This window comes from Annulohypoxylon maeteangense (genome assembly GCF_022496945.1).
Source record: "Annulohypoxylon maeteangense strain CBS 123835 unplaced genomic scaffold GGS22scaffold_2, whole genome shotgun sequence".
NCBI lineage: Eukaryota > Fungi > Ascomycota > Sordariomycetes > Xylariales > Hypoxylaceae > Annulohypoxylon > Annulohypoxylon maeteangense.
This window is the reverse complement of record NW_025953249.1, coordinates 623,080-638,500: the sequence shown is the minus strand read 5'-3', so window position 1 is coordinate 638,500 and position 15,421 is coordinate 623,080. Positions and strand designations below refer to the sequence as shown.

General features: G+C 47.6%; 8 protein-coding genes across 8 annotated transcripts; 4 read left to right on the top strand and 4 right to left on the bottom strand.

The window, feature by feature from the left end:
• The first annotated feature begins 358 nt into the window (after positions 1-358).
• On the top strand, positions 359-1,476 carry GGS22DRAFT_152236 (transcription initiation factor IIA gamma chain). The gene is made up of 3 exons (XM_047959649.1): positions 359-548; positions 611-758; positions 836-1,476. The coding sequence occupies exons 1-3, from the start codon at positions 502-504 to the stop codon at positions 986-988; spliced, it is 348 nt and encodes a 115-aa protein (XP_047822568.1). The 5' UTR covers positions 359-501; the 3' UTR covers positions 989-1,476.
• A 362-nt stretch (positions 1,477-1,838) lies between these two features.
• GGS22DRAFT_152235 (uncharacterized protein) lies at positions 1,839-3,331 on the bottom strand. The gene is made up of 3 exons (XM_047959648.1): positions 2,853-3,331; positions 2,516-2,612; positions 1,839-2,415 (listed from the first exon to the last, which is right to left on the bottom strand). Exons 1-3 carry the CDS (start codon positions 3,113-3,115, stop codon positions 1,948-1,950), a joined length of 828 nt encoding a protein of 275 aa, XP_047822567.1. The 5' UTR covers positions 3,116-3,331; the 3' UTR covers positions 1,839-1,947.
• Positions 3,332-3,839: 508 nt separating this feature from the next.
• On the bottom strand, positions 3,840-6,742 carry GGS22DRAFT_152234 (chloride channel protein). Its single transcript, XM_047959647.1, has 4 exons — positions 6,410-6,742; positions 6,332-6,347; positions 5,918-6,264; positions 3,840-5,862 (listed from the first exon to the last, which is right to left on the bottom strand). The coding sequence occupies exons 1-4, from the start codon at positions 6,584-6,586 to the stop codon at positions 3,877-3,879; spliced, it is 2,526 nt and encodes an 841-aa protein (XP_047822566.1). The 5' UTR covers positions 6,587-6,742; the 3' UTR covers positions 3,840-3,876.
• A 652-nt stretch (positions 6,743-7,394) lies between these two features.
• GGS22DRAFT_62547 (histone-fold-containing protein) lies at positions 7,395-8,518 on the top strand. Its single transcript, XM_047967586.1, has 3 exons — positions 7,395-7,543; positions 7,601-7,686; positions 7,737-8,518. The coding sequence occupies exons 1-3, from the start codon at positions 7,474-7,476 to the stop codon at positions 8,217-8,219; spliced, it is 639 nt and encodes a 212-aa protein (XP_047822565.1). The 5' UTR covers positions 7,395-7,473; the 3' UTR covers positions 8,220-8,518.
• GGS22DRAFT_152230 (L domain-like protein) lies at positions 8,397-9,687 on the bottom strand. The gene is made up of 4 exons (XM_047959646.1): positions 9,442-9,687; positions 9,317-9,357; positions 8,979-9,239; positions 8,397-8,896 (listed from the first exon to the last, which is right to left on the bottom strand). The coding sequence occupies exons 1-4, from the start codon at positions 9,518-9,520 to the stop codon at positions 8,528-8,530; spliced, it is 750 nt and encodes a 249-aa protein (XP_047822564.1). The 5' UTR covers positions 9,521-9,687; the 3' UTR covers positions 8,397-8,527.
• A 176-nt stretch (positions 9,688-9,863) lies between these two features.
• On the bottom strand, positions 9,864-10,530 carry GGS22DRAFT_152228 (uncharacterized protein). The gene is made up of 2 exons (XM_047959645.1): positions 10,142-10,530; positions 9,864-10,027 (listed from the first exon to the last, which is right to left on the bottom strand). The coding sequence occupies exon 1, from the start codon at positions 10,443-10,445 to the stop codon at positions 10,221-10,223; it is 225 nt and encodes a 74-aa protein (XP_047822563.1). The 5' UTR covers positions 10,446-10,530; the 3' UTR covers positions 9,864-10,027; positions 10,142-10,220.
• Positions 10,531-10,741: 211 nt separating this feature from the next.
• Positions 10,742-12,717, top strand: GGS22DRAFT_177551 (putative cytochrome P450 oxidoreductase OrdA-like protein; the record flags this gene model as incomplete). Its single annotated transcript, XM_047963524.1, has 7 exons — positions 10,742-10,946; positions 11,016-11,148; positions 11,221-11,412; positions 11,490-11,641; positions 11,702-11,940; positions 11,993-12,264; positions 12,324-12,717. 7 exons carry the CDS (start codon positions 10,742-10,744, stop codon positions 12,715-12,717), a joined length of 1,587 nt encoding a protein of 528 aa, XP_047822562.1.
• A 499-nt stretch (positions 12,718-13,216) lies between these two features.
• On the top strand, positions 13,217-15,146 carry GGS22DRAFT_62524 (tannase and feruloyl esterase). Its single transcript, XM_047967585.1, has one exon. It carries the CDS (start codon positions 13,349-13,351, stop codon positions 15,014-15,016), a length of 1,668 nt encoding a protein of 555 aa, XP_047822561.1. The 5' UTR covers positions 13,217-13,348; the 3' UTR covers positions 15,017-15,146.
• Positions 15,147-15,421: the final 275 nt, after the last annotated feature.

Genomic DNA, 15,421 nt, shown 5'->3' with positions numbered 1-15,421 from the left:
GAAAAATGATGATTTCACAACTGGTAGGTAGCGTATGTATTGCACTGATCGACTAGGTTTAGCGCGTCAAAGGCGTTCCCGGCACCCCGGACGACGCGAGTTAGCTGCGTTATCACGCGTTAAGTAGTGTGGGGGCATGGCCGAAAACGTCAATCGACAGGGGTCGCGTAAAGGGGTACTTTCCCTGAGTACCCGCCTGCAAATGCCTGAATGTTGCACAGTCGCAAACTTTGTCCCAAGATTTGGTAAGGTTCCCCACCACACTAACGTGCTAGTGCCTAGCACGGAGACCCATTTCGCTTAGTCATACAGTTCCACAGCCTCTCTGGCAACCTTATCTCCAAACATTCCATCATTCGTAATCCTAAACCCTACATACCATTTTTATGTACCAGTCATCTTCCGAAACTTTTTGGGGCAGATCTGACAATCAATCGCACAATTCATCATCGCGATAATCTTGCGACCACAAACTCCAGATTTACTCTAGAGATCATCAAGATGGCGGCTACTAGCCAGAACTTTTACGAGCTGTACCGACGAAGCAGGTACAGCAGCAGCTTTCGTTAACTGTTCACATCTTGGCCTGCGCTGACACTATTTACTGTAGCGTCGGTACCGCTCTCACCGATACCCTCGATGATTTAATCACCGATCATCGAATAGACCCTCAGCTTGCCATGAAGATCCTGGCCAATTTTGATCGCGCTATAACAGAGGTGCTTCAAGATAAGGTTAAGGCTCGTCTGACGTTCAAGGTGAATATTTTGAGATTTTCCCTTGCAGTGATGGCCTTGTGACATTGGCTAACCACTACATCTTATCTGATCTGTAGGGGAGTCTTGATACATACCGATTCTGTGATGAGGTCTGGACCTTCCAGCTTAAGAACGTCACCTTCAAGATGGAGAACGGCGGACAGGTTGTCTCGGCAGACAAGGTCAAGATAGTGTCGTGCACTGCGAAGCCTGCGGGAGCTACCGCATAGTGCGTCCTGTTGCTTTTTCCGGAATCGCGAAAGTCGGCTGTCTCGTTTTTAACGAGCTACATGCATTCGACGAGGCGACATCGGAGGCGTTGTACTTTTATATCACGATACATCATGCGTCTACGAACATGCGTAGAGAACGGCTAGTTCATGCGCTTCTCCATCCTTCCGACTACCTTCTCTTTCCTACGAACCCGTTCATACGAACCGACGCGATCTCGATGAACAAGGTCAACTCCAACGGTTTTCTCGCGAAGTTTCGGGTTTGATAATGAGGCAAAGATTCAGGTCGGAAGGTGGCATCACTGTGTAATTATGGTTCATTTCCTTCGCAACGGATATGAGGATGCTGGCATACGGTGACGGAATACATCATGAGTGATTTTCAGGGCGTTATACGGAACGGAGCAACCTCAGATTGTACTGACTTTGCACGCACAATCGGGATTATGCATTGCATTTCGCTTAATAAAAAGAGGTTTGGTAAATTTCTGGATGTGGTTGCTTGCATGAACTAAGTGATCAACGAGTGTGATTCTTTCTGCAATTATTGCTACAACGTACATTCACGCTCGTAAATGTATGTGATAGCTTCTAGCATGATGTTCTATTTTCTTAGGTCTGTAATATATCGTTGTGATTAGTCGGTTTTAGTGACGCTGGCTAGGAAGTTATCACCCACCTGACCTGCTGATTTACAGACCCGGTATGAATCCAGGGATTGAAAAAAGCAACTAGATACTATTGAAGTAACATCATGATCCCCCATATCATAGAAACCCTAGAGATAGATCCGCACGCAGGAGTAAGCAACAGCGATGACTACTTCACACGAGCATAAAAAAGCAAGCGACTGTTCAATCATGTCTATTCCGGATAGATTCCCATGCATATAACCGCCCGGGTATCAACCTCTAAGCTAGTCTATAACCAATCGAATCTTCTCTCTATATATCCCCCTAGCTTAAATTCCCCAATAGGGGCACATCCTCATCCTCGTCGTCCTTCTCCACAGGCAAGATTCCCTCCTCCTGCGGCGTCGCGGTAGACCCACGGCCTCGCTCTGCGGCCGATACATCATCGTGACTGTGCCTGTGCTCATGATCCTCATCACTATCATCATCATCGCGGTACCCAACCTCACTAGAACCGTCCCGCAACCCCTCCACCTCCGCCTCCGCTTCACTACCCTCTTCTGTCGTTCCCCGTCCAATGATCACGTTTCCAGCAACCAGCATCGCGGCGCCGACCCACCATAGCGGCGGCAGGGACTCAGCGAAGATAGCCAGGCCTAGGAACGCTGTGATGACGAAGTTCGTGGATGTGTTCATGATGGAGACCTGTGTTGTGGATTGCCCCTTGGCGAGGGCTTGTGTGAAGAGCGACCACATGATCCCGTTGAAGAGGAGGTTCAGGCCGAAGAAGGCCTGGGTGGGGGTTAGTTCATGCAAGGTAGGTAGATTTTGGGAATATGAGATGGTGGGGGGTAGGGTGATGGAGGGGGGAAATTGGTAGTGAATAGCTTACACAGCGAACGATGACCTCGACGACCTTTTCTAGGTCCGTTAGCCCGAGAAACCCGGAGATTCCTTGGGCTATGTGAGTGGATAGGTCATTTGTAGTTCTGCGAGTATGTTTAAGTTAGTCTTAGGTCGAACTGAGCTGAGTTGGAGATTATGTTTCTTGGTCTCGCTTGGATTAAAATTCCGAGTTGGATAAGATGTCAACTTATGTAGGTAGGTAATTAAATTTCATGATCACGAGTTTGAGGTAAGGCGGGATGAGGGATAGAGAATAAAGAAACCTAGTGGTGCTCTGGGATAGGGTATATGAGTGTTTACGGAACGGATATCATGAGACTCACAACTTAGCAAAAACGCCATTAAATGCAGCGCAAGCGCCGCTAGCAACCGCGAACACGATCCATTGATTCCTCGTCGTCCAAGAAGGCATGCTGGAATCGTCTGCCAAGCCGTCGCTGTTTCCGAGATTCTTAACACCTTCGTTCTCCTCGGCAACAACAGCAACGGGCGGCTTCTTCCTTAGGCGAACGGAGGAACTAGCGGACGTAGTCGAAGAAGTTTGGGTGGTAGCAGTGGTAGATAGAGTTTTCCGGGGCCGGGGCATTGTGGATTAGGTGTGTAGAAGTCCGGATACGTCGGGGTGTGGTAACTGCCAAGTTAGTACCTAAAGGAAGGTACAAAGATAAAGTGCGCCGCCTAACTGGAAACCGGGACCAATGGAATGTGCCACGGGTCGATTTGGCACGCCGTAGTGTTTCAGCTTATGGGAGATCTGGTAGGTACCGGTCGGTAGAAACGATTCAAGATTTCTGGGTATTTCTTATCGCCGAGTTGGTGAGTGCGTGGCCTTTTTGTCTTGGCATTACAGATTGGCCGATCAGGGCGATCACTTGCAGCAGAACTTTGTACTCCACAGTGTATGATCAAGTAACATATTCTACCTGCACCAACTGCAGATATATATGTACATCAATGACTCTTCTGTATGTGATCATGTTCCTGCAGAGAGCGGAACGAAATGATTGCTTGAATCAATAACCAGACCCGCTGTTCTACGCTAATTAGCGGCGGCCGTTAGTTACATCGCATAACACCGAATTTCTTTATGGATGGGTAGCACCGTGCGGGCCGCTGCCGCTATGCATCTGCCGTGAACCAAGCCGTAACGGTTTGGTGTATTCCCAGGTTGCACGATATGTCAGACGGGGTTTCTCCCAGTAATGGAGGATATTTAGAAGACTTCAGGTATCTCAATAATCTATAGAGTGTCGGTTGTATGTGGTTTCATATTGAATCAAATAACCCCAGAAGGTTTGCTGCAAATCAAATTTTGAACGACACTAGTATTGAATACCAAATATGACACTACCTATTCTCCAACTCGACACCATCGATGTCACCTACATCTTCATCGCCATCCATAATCTGGCCATTACTATTTCCTCGCGCCAAAGGCCGTCTTTCATTTCCGTCACCACCAAGTTGTATGCGTCCGCCGCTAACACTTGCGACTTTCCCAGAGAACCATCCGGCAACTCTAATCATCACTCTCCAGAGCTTCTCATATCCTTCGGTAATCTCGTGGTCGTCACGTGGATTCTCAGCTGCTTCCGCCTTAAACTGATACCTAAGACAGTCCTTGGCTGTGACTAAGCCACATAATCGACCATGGTGCTCGATCAAGATCACACGGGGCCCGATCTTGCGGAAGAGTTCCATCACTGTCTCGAGTGGCAACCGTGGATGTACCGTCACCGGTGTCGCATCTACATACCGGCTGAAATCGACAGACGTCGAGGAAAAATTGTAGTCCGCGTTGCTGATAGTAACAGTAGGTGTAATAGGCGTAACTGAATTTAATACTGGCGGTGGTGAGAAGCTGCATCTAGCTTCCGGGCTGATAGTAATCGAGCGCTCGCGACGTAGACGATCAATAGCATAGCGTAATTCAGTGCGACCGATATAGCCGACAAGCACCTTCGTCGATAAATCCTCGACGATGGGGAAGCCCTGGTACTTAGGTTGCTTGAGTAGGTCTTCGATAGATTGTAACGTTGTTCCATGAATAGGGATGGCGACTACGTCGTTGGTCATAGCCGTTGATACTGGAACGCCAAAATTGTGCTCTTCCTTGTTGTCAAGAAATGGGAAACCACTAAACCAAATCATCCGATCGGCAATTCCGCCTTTGCCAAATAAATCGGATACAGCCTTCGTGACACCAACAACAATCATAGTAGGCAAGATGTAGGTTAGAGCACCTGTAAGCTCAAACATAATAACCACAACCGACACCGTAATATGCATGATACCACTGAGTGCGGCAGCGGCTCCCAGAAAAGCATATGTCCCAGGCGTGATACATGGTACATCCGGTTGGCAAGCGGCGAAAAAAGCGCTATCCGGATGGGCGTGATAGATCGCCTGCATTATAATGCCAACAGTTCGGCCAAAAGATGCCCCAACAGCCATAGATGGTACGAAGATACCGGCTGGTACTTTGCATCCATATGAGATGATAACTAGGAATATGCGAATAATAGTCGCGATGGTTAGTGACATAATATTCGACCACCGCCTATCGTTATCACAGAGCCCTTGGTAATCTTCAGTCCCCTCACATTCCAAAAACAAGATTTCCATGCTTTCTGACATATCAATCCGAAGAAATACGTTAGGGTAGCAGATAATGGCCGTTCCCATGGCTAATAGCGTAGCTTCAAGGACGGCCCATTTCGTTAGGTACTTCTTTCGGAATGCCTGGGCTCGTAAGTTCCATTTAATCACGAAAGCGCCATATAGACCACCGAATATGCCAATGATGATATATGGCACCGTTTCGAAGAAATGCCACGATCGATCGTATTTAACTTGGAACATGACTAACTGGCCGGTCCTGAAAGGGTTCATCGCCGCGAGGACAGCTGTCGCGACGAGAGCGCAGAAGTAACTTCTCCACATAGTTTTCAATGGGAAATAGTTAGACATCTCTTCTAGAGAGAACAACACGCCTCCGATAGGACTGCCAAATGCAACACCCACACCGGCCGCAGCGCAGGCGCTAAGAATCTCTCGTGTCTTGGATGCATTCCGTTTGTATTTGTCGAACATCCTCGATATGACATTGCCTGTACATACCGCATAATGCACGCTGGGACCCTCCTTACCGACCGAGAGACCAGAAGCGATAGCTAGTGGTAAGGCGATCGATTTGATGAGCAGAGTCCAGAATCCTAGGAATCCCTTCATAACAAAACCCGCAATAATGCACTTGATCTCGGAGATACCCGAGCCGGCAGCATAGGGCGCGAATGATTTGACGAGAATGGCCGAGGTAAAGGCAAATATGGTCTGGAGGGTTTAGTTTCGAGACGATACCTAAACGTTAGGAGACAAATAGGCTTACCGCAAACATGATGTACAGCGCATAGTTGGCTGGTTCAAACGAGGTCCAGCGATGCCAGTGGTCGCATCCATTGTCCTCGCCCCAACAACAGAAGTTTTCGTTTAGGTAGAAAGCAGTCGTACAATATCCCATTTTTATGTCGGATAGCCATTCGGTTATGATATTCAGAAAGGCAGCATTCAAGCCGATCGCCGCCCCTATTAAGGTTACCACGATCCATCCTTGCGCGGCATCGTATGACTCCCACAACTTATATCTCCATGACACCTTTCCGTTATCGAAGCGTGCATGTCTTTTTAGTTTTGTCCTCCTACGTAATCTCTCCTGTGCCGCATCCTGCACCCAATCTGTGTTGTTGTTGATGTTAATGATCGCTTTCGTTGGGTTAGTTTAGGGGTTCGTCGATGCGCATACCTATGGTGGTAAAGTCCTATCAACATATTAGCTCGAAGCGCGATTGGCATATTGAAAGCTGCCTGTGGGTTAGAATACCTCATATCTTTTGATTTCGGCTATCTCCTCTTCTATTTGCTGTTCTCTCGGCGCATTGCTTCCATTTACCTCTCCACGCTCAGCAGTTGACACGGCGATCGACAATCTAGAACTAACGGAGGGTCTGCGGGATAGCTGTGGGTGGGTGACGGAGAAGGAGGTAGTACGGGAAGACATTAGTCTAAGGAGTCGTTGTGATCATTCTCGTCTATCCGAAAATGGGAATGAATGGTAGATGATTCAAATGCGACTTGCTCGAGTGTGTACGAGGACAACTTAGGATGCTGGTGGATTGATGGTAGATTTAAAGATTTAATGTTGAGCAAGTTATCAAATGCTGCTCCTACGTAATCGCCCTTGAGGCTGACCGGCAGGGGTCCTAGGGCTAGTGCAGCCAAGCACCTTCCAGCAGTAGGGATCTACAGTGCTAATTGCACTGGGTCACGATCCTCTGTCAGATTGATGCAGGTGCTCCCTTGGCGTCTTGGACAGTCAAAGTTGACCTAACAGGCCCCTAACTTATACAGTGTATATCCTTTCTCGTCAATGCACATTTCCACCGTACAATATTTCACCGCCTACCACTTTAAGGTTTAATAGAATCGCGTCTCTCCCAAAACCTCATCGCGTTTCACTGAAGCTCACAAAAGACGGCAGCTTTTTGATCACCAAGTTCACGCATAATTCAAAAACTTCAACGATTACCAGACCTCCACATCAAATAAGCCGCACCTTGCCATTTATCTCTAACTAGAAACGACGGTTATCATCTAAGTTTGGTCGCACTTCATTATTCTGCCGTCCACATTTCTTCACCTCATGTAAGACCTTTCTTTTCATATACCCTCTAGTAACTTAGCTATAAAACCAAGACAAGATTTTCATATCAAAGATTTTACCCCACTTACCACGAGAAATCAAAATTCGTCTCATTCAGAGATACCTGTGATTTCCATTACTAACTTACTCCTAGCTGCCCACTTCGACGACCACAGCCTTCCACAATCTGAAGGTCATTGATCCAATACTCTTCTACAAGTTACACCACCCTCTAGAAGAAATTCATGAATATGCCTTACAACACCACCGCAATCCCTCCCCGTAAGGAGGTCACCGGCCAGACCCAGCTTCCTCGTAAGCCAACTCGTATCGTCACCCCATACCACTCATACTAACCACCCAACCCCACAGTATCACGAGTGAAGAAGATCGTTGCCCAGGACCAGGACATCGGAATCTGTTCCAACAACGCCGCATTCGTGATCACCCTCGCTACCGTAAGTCTCCCTACCCCGCCTCCATCCTAACCCCCACTAACACCCCCCAGGAAATGTTCATCCAATACCTAGCCGGCGAAGGCTTCAACATGGCACGCACAGAGCGCAAGCCGCGCCGCAACATCCAGTACAAAGACCTAGCCTCCGCCGTCGCCGCCAAGGAGAACCTCGAGTTCCTCGAGGACGTCGTGCCCAAAACCGTGCCTTTCAAGCGCATCAAGGCCGAAGCAGCAGCGACCCGCGCCCAGCTGTCGAGCAACGCATCCGCAGTCGACCGACCCGGCGAGACGCAGCGCGAGACAGCGAACGGAAGCGGTAGCGGTGGTGGTGGTGGAGCTGGGGGTAGCAGTAGTAAGAAGCATAGACCTAGCACCAGCCGCTCGAGTCTGAATGGGAGCTTTGTCGGCGCTAGTGGTGCAAGGATCGTGAGTGAGGATGAGGACACGGAGGTCGATCCCGCGGATCAGCTGCGTAATGAGATGCGCGAGGCTAGTCGTGGGGGACGTGATGAGGATGTTGATATGACCGGTTAGGGAATCGGGTCTGTTCGGCATTGGGGAATGAAATTCTAATCCGTTTTAAGGGCAAGAGTTTGATTCCTGGAATGGATACCTTTGTAGCACGAATTCTGGCGTTGGGGGAGTCATCGGGTCAAACATGCACACACATACGATAATTAAACACGCATAGATTCTTGCACGTGAGGGATTAGTTAGGATTGCCTGGTCCATGGGTATACCCGAATCTTCATTTTGTGGCTAATGTCATTATTTGCCTGACCGCCACTACCACGAGCACCGTAATCCAATTTCTCTTTTATGCACAAACACCAATATCCTTCCTACTCTTCCATCTCGTCATTCAGATGAACACCAGCCGGCATCCTGCCCTCCCGTAGCATTGCCTCGAGTCTTGTAATCTCGTCCAAGCTAGTGGCTTTCTTGATCATGTCTTGCAGACGTTTCTTCTCCTTGTCGGTGAGCTTGATACGGGACATGCGTGTCGGCAATGCGCCGGATGGGGCCCCGTTGATGGGTAGTGCCGAATCGAAGGCGCGGGACTTGATGCCCATGATCTTGGACGCGAGTTCCGTCGGTTCCTCGGCGGTACCGAATAGCTCTGCGGCTTGCTTACGCTCCGCATCCTTCACCTTCTCGAAGTCGAGGAAACGTACCGAGGGGCAGCGCCATAGTACCCAATATCGGTAGTGCTGCAGTGAAAAATACAGTAAATATGTATTCATTAATTCTTCGAATAGTTGGGGTGGGAATGAAGTAGGTTCTTAAGCTTACCTCCTTCTTCGTTACCGGGTTGTCTCGTAATACCAAGTGTGTTAGTCGCGGGAAGGAACCCAGGGGGTCCGTGTCTGCTAGCTCGGTCAGGTTATTCGATTCTAGTTGTAGGTTCGTAAGGTTCGGGATCGAGTTGGCGAGGGTGGGTTGTATGGTGGCGATGCGGTTACGCTGTAGTAGAAGGGATTGGATTCGTGGCGAGAGAGGGAGGTTTCCCAATACTTGAATGTCGTTATCGACAAAGTCTATGGCATCTTGAGGCTGTATGGTTGCTATAGAGTTAGTAACTACCTTATACGACGTAATCTAAAGCAATAGCAGGATAATAGAAGACTTACGCCTGCAACGCCCAAGTTCTCAATGGCGGGTATCCGATGTCCTGTTCAAAGCCGGCAAGGGCATCGCTATCAACTCTGCTCTCTACTAGATCAAAAAGTGTAGTATCTGTTCTTTTCCGACGTACCTCGAAGCTCAAGCTCGCGCTCCTTCAACGCGTTTAGCCACGAGGGGGAATTCTGGAGAAGCTCGGCCGTGAGCCTCATGTTGGGCTGGCCTTTGCTGAATCTTTACCGTTGTGATGTGTATGTATATTTCTCTCCGATAATCGTCGAGTCGGAAGCGATTGGGTTGTTGGAGTAGGTCGTCGGGGTCAATTGAATGCTGTCGCGTGTAAATTTTTGATGCGGTAAGGCTGAAGTTTCCGGGCTGCTCAAACAAAAAATTGTGACGCCAATTTAGAGTAGTAGTAGCAGTCTCCAATTGTGGAGTGCGGGGAAAGCATTTCGTACTGTGTTTTAGTGTATTACGTAACATCCATGGACGATGGATCCTCTTAGTTCCAAGTTCTTGGGTACCCAGAACTGCAGGTGCTACCTGGAAACAGATTAGAAGGGATATAATGTCGTATTTTATTTGTGCAGTTGTTCCAAACTCGAACACACCGAACTTTATCTCTCTACCTGGTAATTAGCAGCTGTCTGCAGCCAGGGATTAGAAGGCAATTAACCTATACTTTCACATGCCGTGGTGAGGACTTTGTGGCTGCATATGTGGGTGTATTTTGCCTCACTCCCTAGTTGTAGACGGCTAAGGAATTCTTCAAGGTTTTCATCCAAGCGTCCTTCCATTGCTACCTTACCTCATATCTAACGCTAGACTTTCAGGTATCGAAGCTTAGCTAGGTATTCGCCGCTATCATCCCGTACTTTCCAGAGCTATAGCTGTGCATCTTTCCTAGAAAGATCACAAGCTTGAAACGCTAATACGGGGAATCATACCGTGTGCGGCACAGAGAAATATAGCAAATATAATCGATCCGCTATAGGTTGGATACGTATCATGGGCTCCCCATACGACTTCCACTTGGCCGATATAGGAAAGCAGCCCGTATACCCTCGACACGCTCCAGTTGACCATTATACAACCTATGATAGGCCACCAGCCAAGGGAGGCTAAGACGAGGGGCATGTGTAACACATTATAGCTAGATCTATCGCTTAAATTTTATTAATATAAACGCGGATTTCATTGTATTTAGGTATCGATCTGTTTTGACCATCTATATCTTTCTGTGTACAGGAATGATAGAAAATTCATAGGAAAAATGTGAGTTCTAATGATGATATTCTTGATTCAGCACTGACGAGGGAAGCCCAGACCAATGATACTTGTAGAACTGCGAGTGTCAAACCTAGATTGATCTTAAGCCCACCGGCAACCTCTACCGTCCTATCCCTTGCGTTCTGGTACCCGTCTCGACGACAATGGGTGTATCATCACTCCTCATCAGTCTCGGACTTGGTGTTGCTTTCGTGTACCTTATCGCAAAGTTCATAGGCTTATCAAATGGAAATCATCCTCCTCTACCACCAGGTCCTAAGGGTCTGCCCATCGTTGGGAATCTGAATGACCTACCTCAGCCAGGAGTATTGGAGTGTGATCATTGGTTGAAGCATAAAGAACTATATGGTTAGTTGATCATTTAATTATTAACGCGCAAGTTGGCTGGCAAGCTTTATACTAATGAGCTGCTTGAAGGTCCGTTAAGCTCTATAACGGTGATGGGCCAAACCATTGTTATCATCAACGATGCGAAACTGGCCTTCGAGCTGTTGGAGAAACGCTCAGCGAAGCATTCGTCGAGACCTCGACAGATATTCGCCGGTGAAATGTTAGTTTCTCCTGAATAGGGTTAAGCAGTGTCTGGGCCATAAGTAATTGGGAAGCTAATAAGTTTCAATAGGATTGGCTGGGAAAATTCGCTCGGGCTGTCACCTTACAACAATCAGTTTAGGACACACCGTAAGAATATGGGCCGTATTATTGGTACGAAGAACGCGGCTTCTCAATTCAACGAATTGCAAGAAAGTGAAGTAGGACATTTCCTGCTTCATCTCCTAAACAATCCGGAAGACTTCATGAACCACGCCAAGAAGTACGTATCATCATTCCCGATCGTGTCGAAATGATTAACTCGACGGACTCTGTCGCTGACTGAGTTTACTCGCGAAGGGAAGCGGGCGCTGTTATCTTAAAGATTGCTTATGGCTACACAGCAGAATCTCACAAGGAGGACCTCCTGGTTGACTTGGCTAGTGATGCTATGGACAAATTTGGACGTGCTGCAGTCCCCGGAGCCTTCCTCGTTGACGTACTACCTTTCTGTAAGTGGGCTGATAAATAAGTGGACAATTTTGTGAACGACACAATCTAATTACTTGTAGTGCGACGAATACCTGAATGGATTCCCGGAGCGGGATTTCAGAAGCTCGCTCAGCAATGGGGGTCCGAGCTTGTCGACGTCTTAGAGAAGCCTTGCGCATTCGTAAAACACCAGATGTCTCAGGGAAAGAATGAGACATCGTTTTTGTCGAAGCTATTAGAAGCTGGAGACAAAGACCCGCAAGCCGAGTTCACGAACAAATGGACGACTTTGTCGTTATACACTGCTGGTGCAGATACCGTAAGCTCCCCCCTCGTCTCATTGAATTGAAGCTGGTATTAATTTCGGTTAGACCGTATCCTCGATTACCTGTTTTTTCTTAGCTATGACGATCTATCCCGAAGTTCAACAGAAGGCGCAAGAAGAAATTGATCGAGTTGTAGGGCAAGACCGGCTGCCCACCATGATAGATCGGGATAATCTACCGTATATTGAAGCCATGATAAAAGAAGTTCTCCGTTGGCATCCTGTCGCACCAATGGCACTACCCCACGCAAGTATCGACGACGATGTCTGCGAAGGATACTTTATTCCAAAAGGGTCCATGTTGCTTCCAAACGTTTGGTAAGCATATATAGTATTGGTGGGATCCCTTGTATGCTTCTTATCTAACGCCGTGTTAGGAATTTCACACATGATTCGGAGGTTTACCAAGATCCTATGACTTTCAGGCCCGAACGCTTCTTGGAGGAGGACGGTCACAAGCCAGAACCAGACCCACGCATGTTTGCGTATGGATTCGGACGCCGAATATGTCCCGGGCGATATTTGGCAGATAACGCCCTGTACCTGAATATCGTGCAGACTCTTGCTACGTTCAAGATAAGCAAGTATTTGAAGGATGGCCAGGAAATTTCACCTATCCTCAAATTTGAGCCGGGTGTCATTCGTCACCCTGTGCCGTATAAGAATGTTATCAAACCAAGATCCCCGCACCATGAAGCATTGATAAAATCGCTTGAAGGGACTTATCCATGGCAGGAGAGCGATAGCAAGACTTTGGCTAATATAGTCTAAAGGCAAGTATCGTGATAGTTATAGATATTTAAGGCAACATGGGGAGTTAGCAGCCGGCGCATAATCTTTGAGATAAACAGGTACCCTCAGCAACGTTGAAAATATTGCTATTATGTTGGGTATCTAATGATGAATGGTAGTTGATTTAGTCACCAGTCTTGCTTACCGGATGACGTAATACGGGAATAGGAAGATTCAGGGATCGTTTTCCAATGGAAATATACTAGGTAGTTAGAGGTTCCTTATAGAGATGTCAGATGACATAACTTCCTAATTTGCACGGAATCATCCAATCAAGTCAATTGGGTCCTTTGCTGATGCCATCAATCGTTCGCGAATGGACTCCGTATTACATCCTGCGGCTCAACGTCGTCCCGTCGTCCGGCTCCATGAAAAAGGAAATAGGAGTTATCGAATTGTAATTCGGAGACGGTGGAATATAAAGTATGGAGATAGCGTCACCAATTGTGCCGAAGTCGTTGTCCCGTCTGTTGTGTCTTGTGCCGTCAACTAGGTAAACTCATGATGTGGAGACCAGGTAGAAGTGGAATTATGTATATAATAACTGAGCCTTGAGGATGACATTTAATGTTCAGTATTAACTAAGGTAGACGATATACTTACCTCGAGAATGTATTCACTGAAGAGCTTAGCACTTGTTCCCCTCGTTGCTCTGGTACAGCAGGCAAGTTGCGCCTATCCGGGCTCAAATACAACATGTTCTCTTGACAGCCTGAACCGCCAGCTGTCCTCGATTAATAGCCCCGTATCTAAAAACGCGACAATACTATCGGCCGTCTTCGTCCACGCAAATGGAAGTTACGGTGATGCCGAAGTCCCCCCAGATCTTCCGCCTATGCTCCCGACCGGCTTGCCAGAGCTATGTGCCGTAAAGGTTAATGTAACTTCATCTGAGTCGTCTTCGTACATCTTCGCTTTATTCCTACCCTCAGAATGGAATTCGAGACTTCTAACTACTGGCGGAGGAGGAACTGGAGGATACCTCAATTACCTCGACATGGGCATCGGAACGCATTATGGGTTTGCTGCGATGTCGACAGATAATGGACATAGCAGCTCCCCCTATGATGTTACCTGGGCCTACAACGCCGCAGAAAAAGAGATTGACTGGGGCTGGCGTGCGATGCACGGATCGGTCGGTCTTTCTAAGCAATTGATCAAAACCTATTATGGCGAAGACGCTCGATACTCTTACTACACCGGCTGCTCGACCGGCGGTCGACAGGGGCTTAAGGAAGCACAAGTCGATGCCGACAGCTTCGACGGCATGTTAGTCGGTGCGCCAGCCTGGTGGGTAACTCACCTGACAAACGCGATCACCAGGATCCAGAAAGTCTACTATCCACTAAACAACACGAGGAGTATTCCCTCGAAATTATTCCCCCTCATTGCCCAGACGGTGATTGAGCAATGCGACGAGGTGGATGGTGTTAAGGACGGTATCGTTAGCTCACCTGAAAGCTGCCATCCGGATTTCGAAGTATTGAATTGCGAAAGCCCTACAAACTCATCTGCGAACGCATCGGCGTGTCTTACATCCTCGCAGCTAGAAACCTTACAGGAGATCTATTCAGATTGGTATGTTGGGGAAGAGTTGGCGTACCAAGGCGTCGGAATCTCCTCGGAGTTGGGGTGGTCGACGAATATTCTTCCTCCCGAACCGCTCTCATTTGGTTACGATTTTTTGAGATATGGAGTACTTGGCGATTTGAACTGGCCACTCTCAGCATGGAACAACAGTGTCTATGAGCATGTAAAAACCCTCGACATTGTCAATGAATTCGACGCCAATAAATATGACATGTCGCCTTTCCGAGACCGTGGTGGGAAGATTTTGATGTATCATGGATTGTCGGATCCTTTGATCGTCACGCGGGGGTCATCATATTTCTACGAACAGGTCAAACTGGCGACGGGAGTATCGCATCCAATTACCGACTGGTTCCGCCTTTTCTTCATTCCAGGTATGGCGCACTGTCTCGGAACATCGGTCGACGCGCCGTGGCATATAAACGGTGCGGGTCAGAATTGGGTCCTAGGAAGTAACGTGTACTCGGTGCCTGGGTTTCAAGATCCGAAGCATGACGCCTTGCTTGCGCTGATGGACTGGGTCGAGGGTGGGAAGGCAGTCGATCAACTAATCGCGACGACATGGCACAATCAGACTGTTACAAGTTCGGGGGTATTGAGGCAGCGTCCTCTTTGTCCGTATCCGAAGAACGCCGTTTACGATGGTGTTGGTGATGTGAACGATGCACAAAGTTGGAATTGCGAATGAATTTCGGTTCGTTTGCGATAACTAGAGGATATAAAGCAAAATTCAAGGTGAAATAATCGCTCTATATGTAACCGGAATTTAGAAATCTGAAATATAGATGTATTAATTACTGAAAGAATTTCATCTCCATTATAAATTAGTAGGAATACGGATGGATTTGCAGTTGAGGGCAGCCGTGGAATGAGTTGGGTGAAGGAAAGAGCTAAAATTCTTTCCATGCACTAATTATAAGAGCTATTCTCTCTATTACATAATCAAAGTCCGCTAAAATAACACCTATAGGTTCTAGGTTACCGTTTGGTCAAGGTATGGATCTTGGCGCATACCCCGCACCCCGCCACATCTTTTCGTTAATAGTTAACTAAACCGCTATAATTACAGTTCATTTCCCCCTAATTTACTCAT

What these genes read in the sequence shown, in the direction of transcription:
- GGS22DRAFT_152236 (XM_047959649.1), top strand. Translation starts at nt 502, where the DNA reads ATGGCGGCTACTAGCCAGAACTTTTACGAGCTGTACCGACGAAGCAG. An exon ending in GAGCTGTACCGACGAAGCAG is followed by an intron (nt 549 to 610) that starts GTACAGCAGCAG and finishes TATTTACTGTAG; the next exon opens with CGTCGGTACCGCTCTCACCG. An exon ending in AGGCTCGTCTGACGTTCAAG is followed by an intron (nt 759 to 835) that starts GTGAATATTTTG and finishes TCTGATCTGTAG; the next exon opens with GGGAGTCTTGATACATACCG.
- GGS22DRAFT_152235 (XM_047959648.1), bottom strand. Translation starts at nt 3,115, where the DNA reads ATGCCCCGGCCCCGGAAAACTCTATCTACCACTGCTACCACCCAAACT. An exon ending in AATGGCGTTTTTGCTAAGTT is followed by an intron (nt 2,613 to 2,852) that starts GTGAGTCTCATG and finishes ACATACTCGCAG; the next exon opens with AACTACAAATGACCTATCCA. An exon ending in TCGAGGTCATCGTTCGCTGT is followed by an intron (nt 2,416 to 2,515) that starts GTAAGCTATTCA and finishes ACCCCCACCCAG; the next exon opens with GCCTTCTTCGGCCTGAACCT.
- GGS22DRAFT_152234 (XM_047959647.1), bottom strand. Translation starts at nt 6,586, where the DNA reads ATGTCTTCCCGTACTACCTCCTTCTCCGTCACCCACCCACAGCTATCC. An exon ending in CGCTGTACATCATGTTTGCG is followed by an intron (nt 5,863 to 5,917) that starts GTAAGCCTATTT and finishes TAAACCCTCCAG; the next exon opens with ACCATATTTGCCTTTACCTC.
- GGS22DRAFT_62547 (XM_047967586.1), top strand. Translation starts at nt 7,474, where the DNA reads ATGAATATGCCTTACAACACCACCGCAATCCCTCCCCGTAAGGAGGTC. An exon ending in CGGCCAGACCCAGCTTCCTC is followed by an intron (nt 7,544 to 7,600) that starts GTAAGCCAACTC and finishes CCAACCCCACAG; the next exon opens with TATCACGAGTGAAGAAGATC. An exon ending in TCGTGATCACCCTCGCTACC is followed by an intron (nt 7,687 to 7,736) that starts GTAAGTCTCCCT and finishes AACACCCCCCAG; the next exon opens with GAAATGTTCATCCAATACCT.
- GGS22DRAFT_152230 (XM_047959646.1), bottom strand. Translation starts at nt 9,520, where the DNA reads ATGAGGCTCACGGCCGAGCTTCTCCAGAATTCCCCCTCGTGGCTAAAC. An exon ending in GCGCGAGCTTGAGCTTCGAG is followed by an intron (nt 9,358 to 9,441) that starts GTACGTCGGAAA and finishes GGCTTTGAACAG; the next exon opens with GACATCGGATACCCGCCATT. An exon ending in AGAACTTGGGCGTTGCAGGC is followed by an intron (nt 9,240 to 9,316) that starts GTAAGTCTTCTA and finishes GCAACCATACAG; the next exon opens with CCTCAAGATGCCATAGACTT.
- GGS22DRAFT_152228 (XM_047959645.1), bottom strand. Translation starts at nt 10,445, where the DNA reads ATGCCCCTCGTCTTAGCCTCCCTTGGCTGGTGGCCTATCATAGGTTGT.
- GGS22DRAFT_62524 (XM_047967585.1), top strand. Translation starts at nt 13,349, where the DNA reads ATGTATTCACTGAAGAGCTTAGCACTTGTTCCCCTCGTTGCTCTGGTA.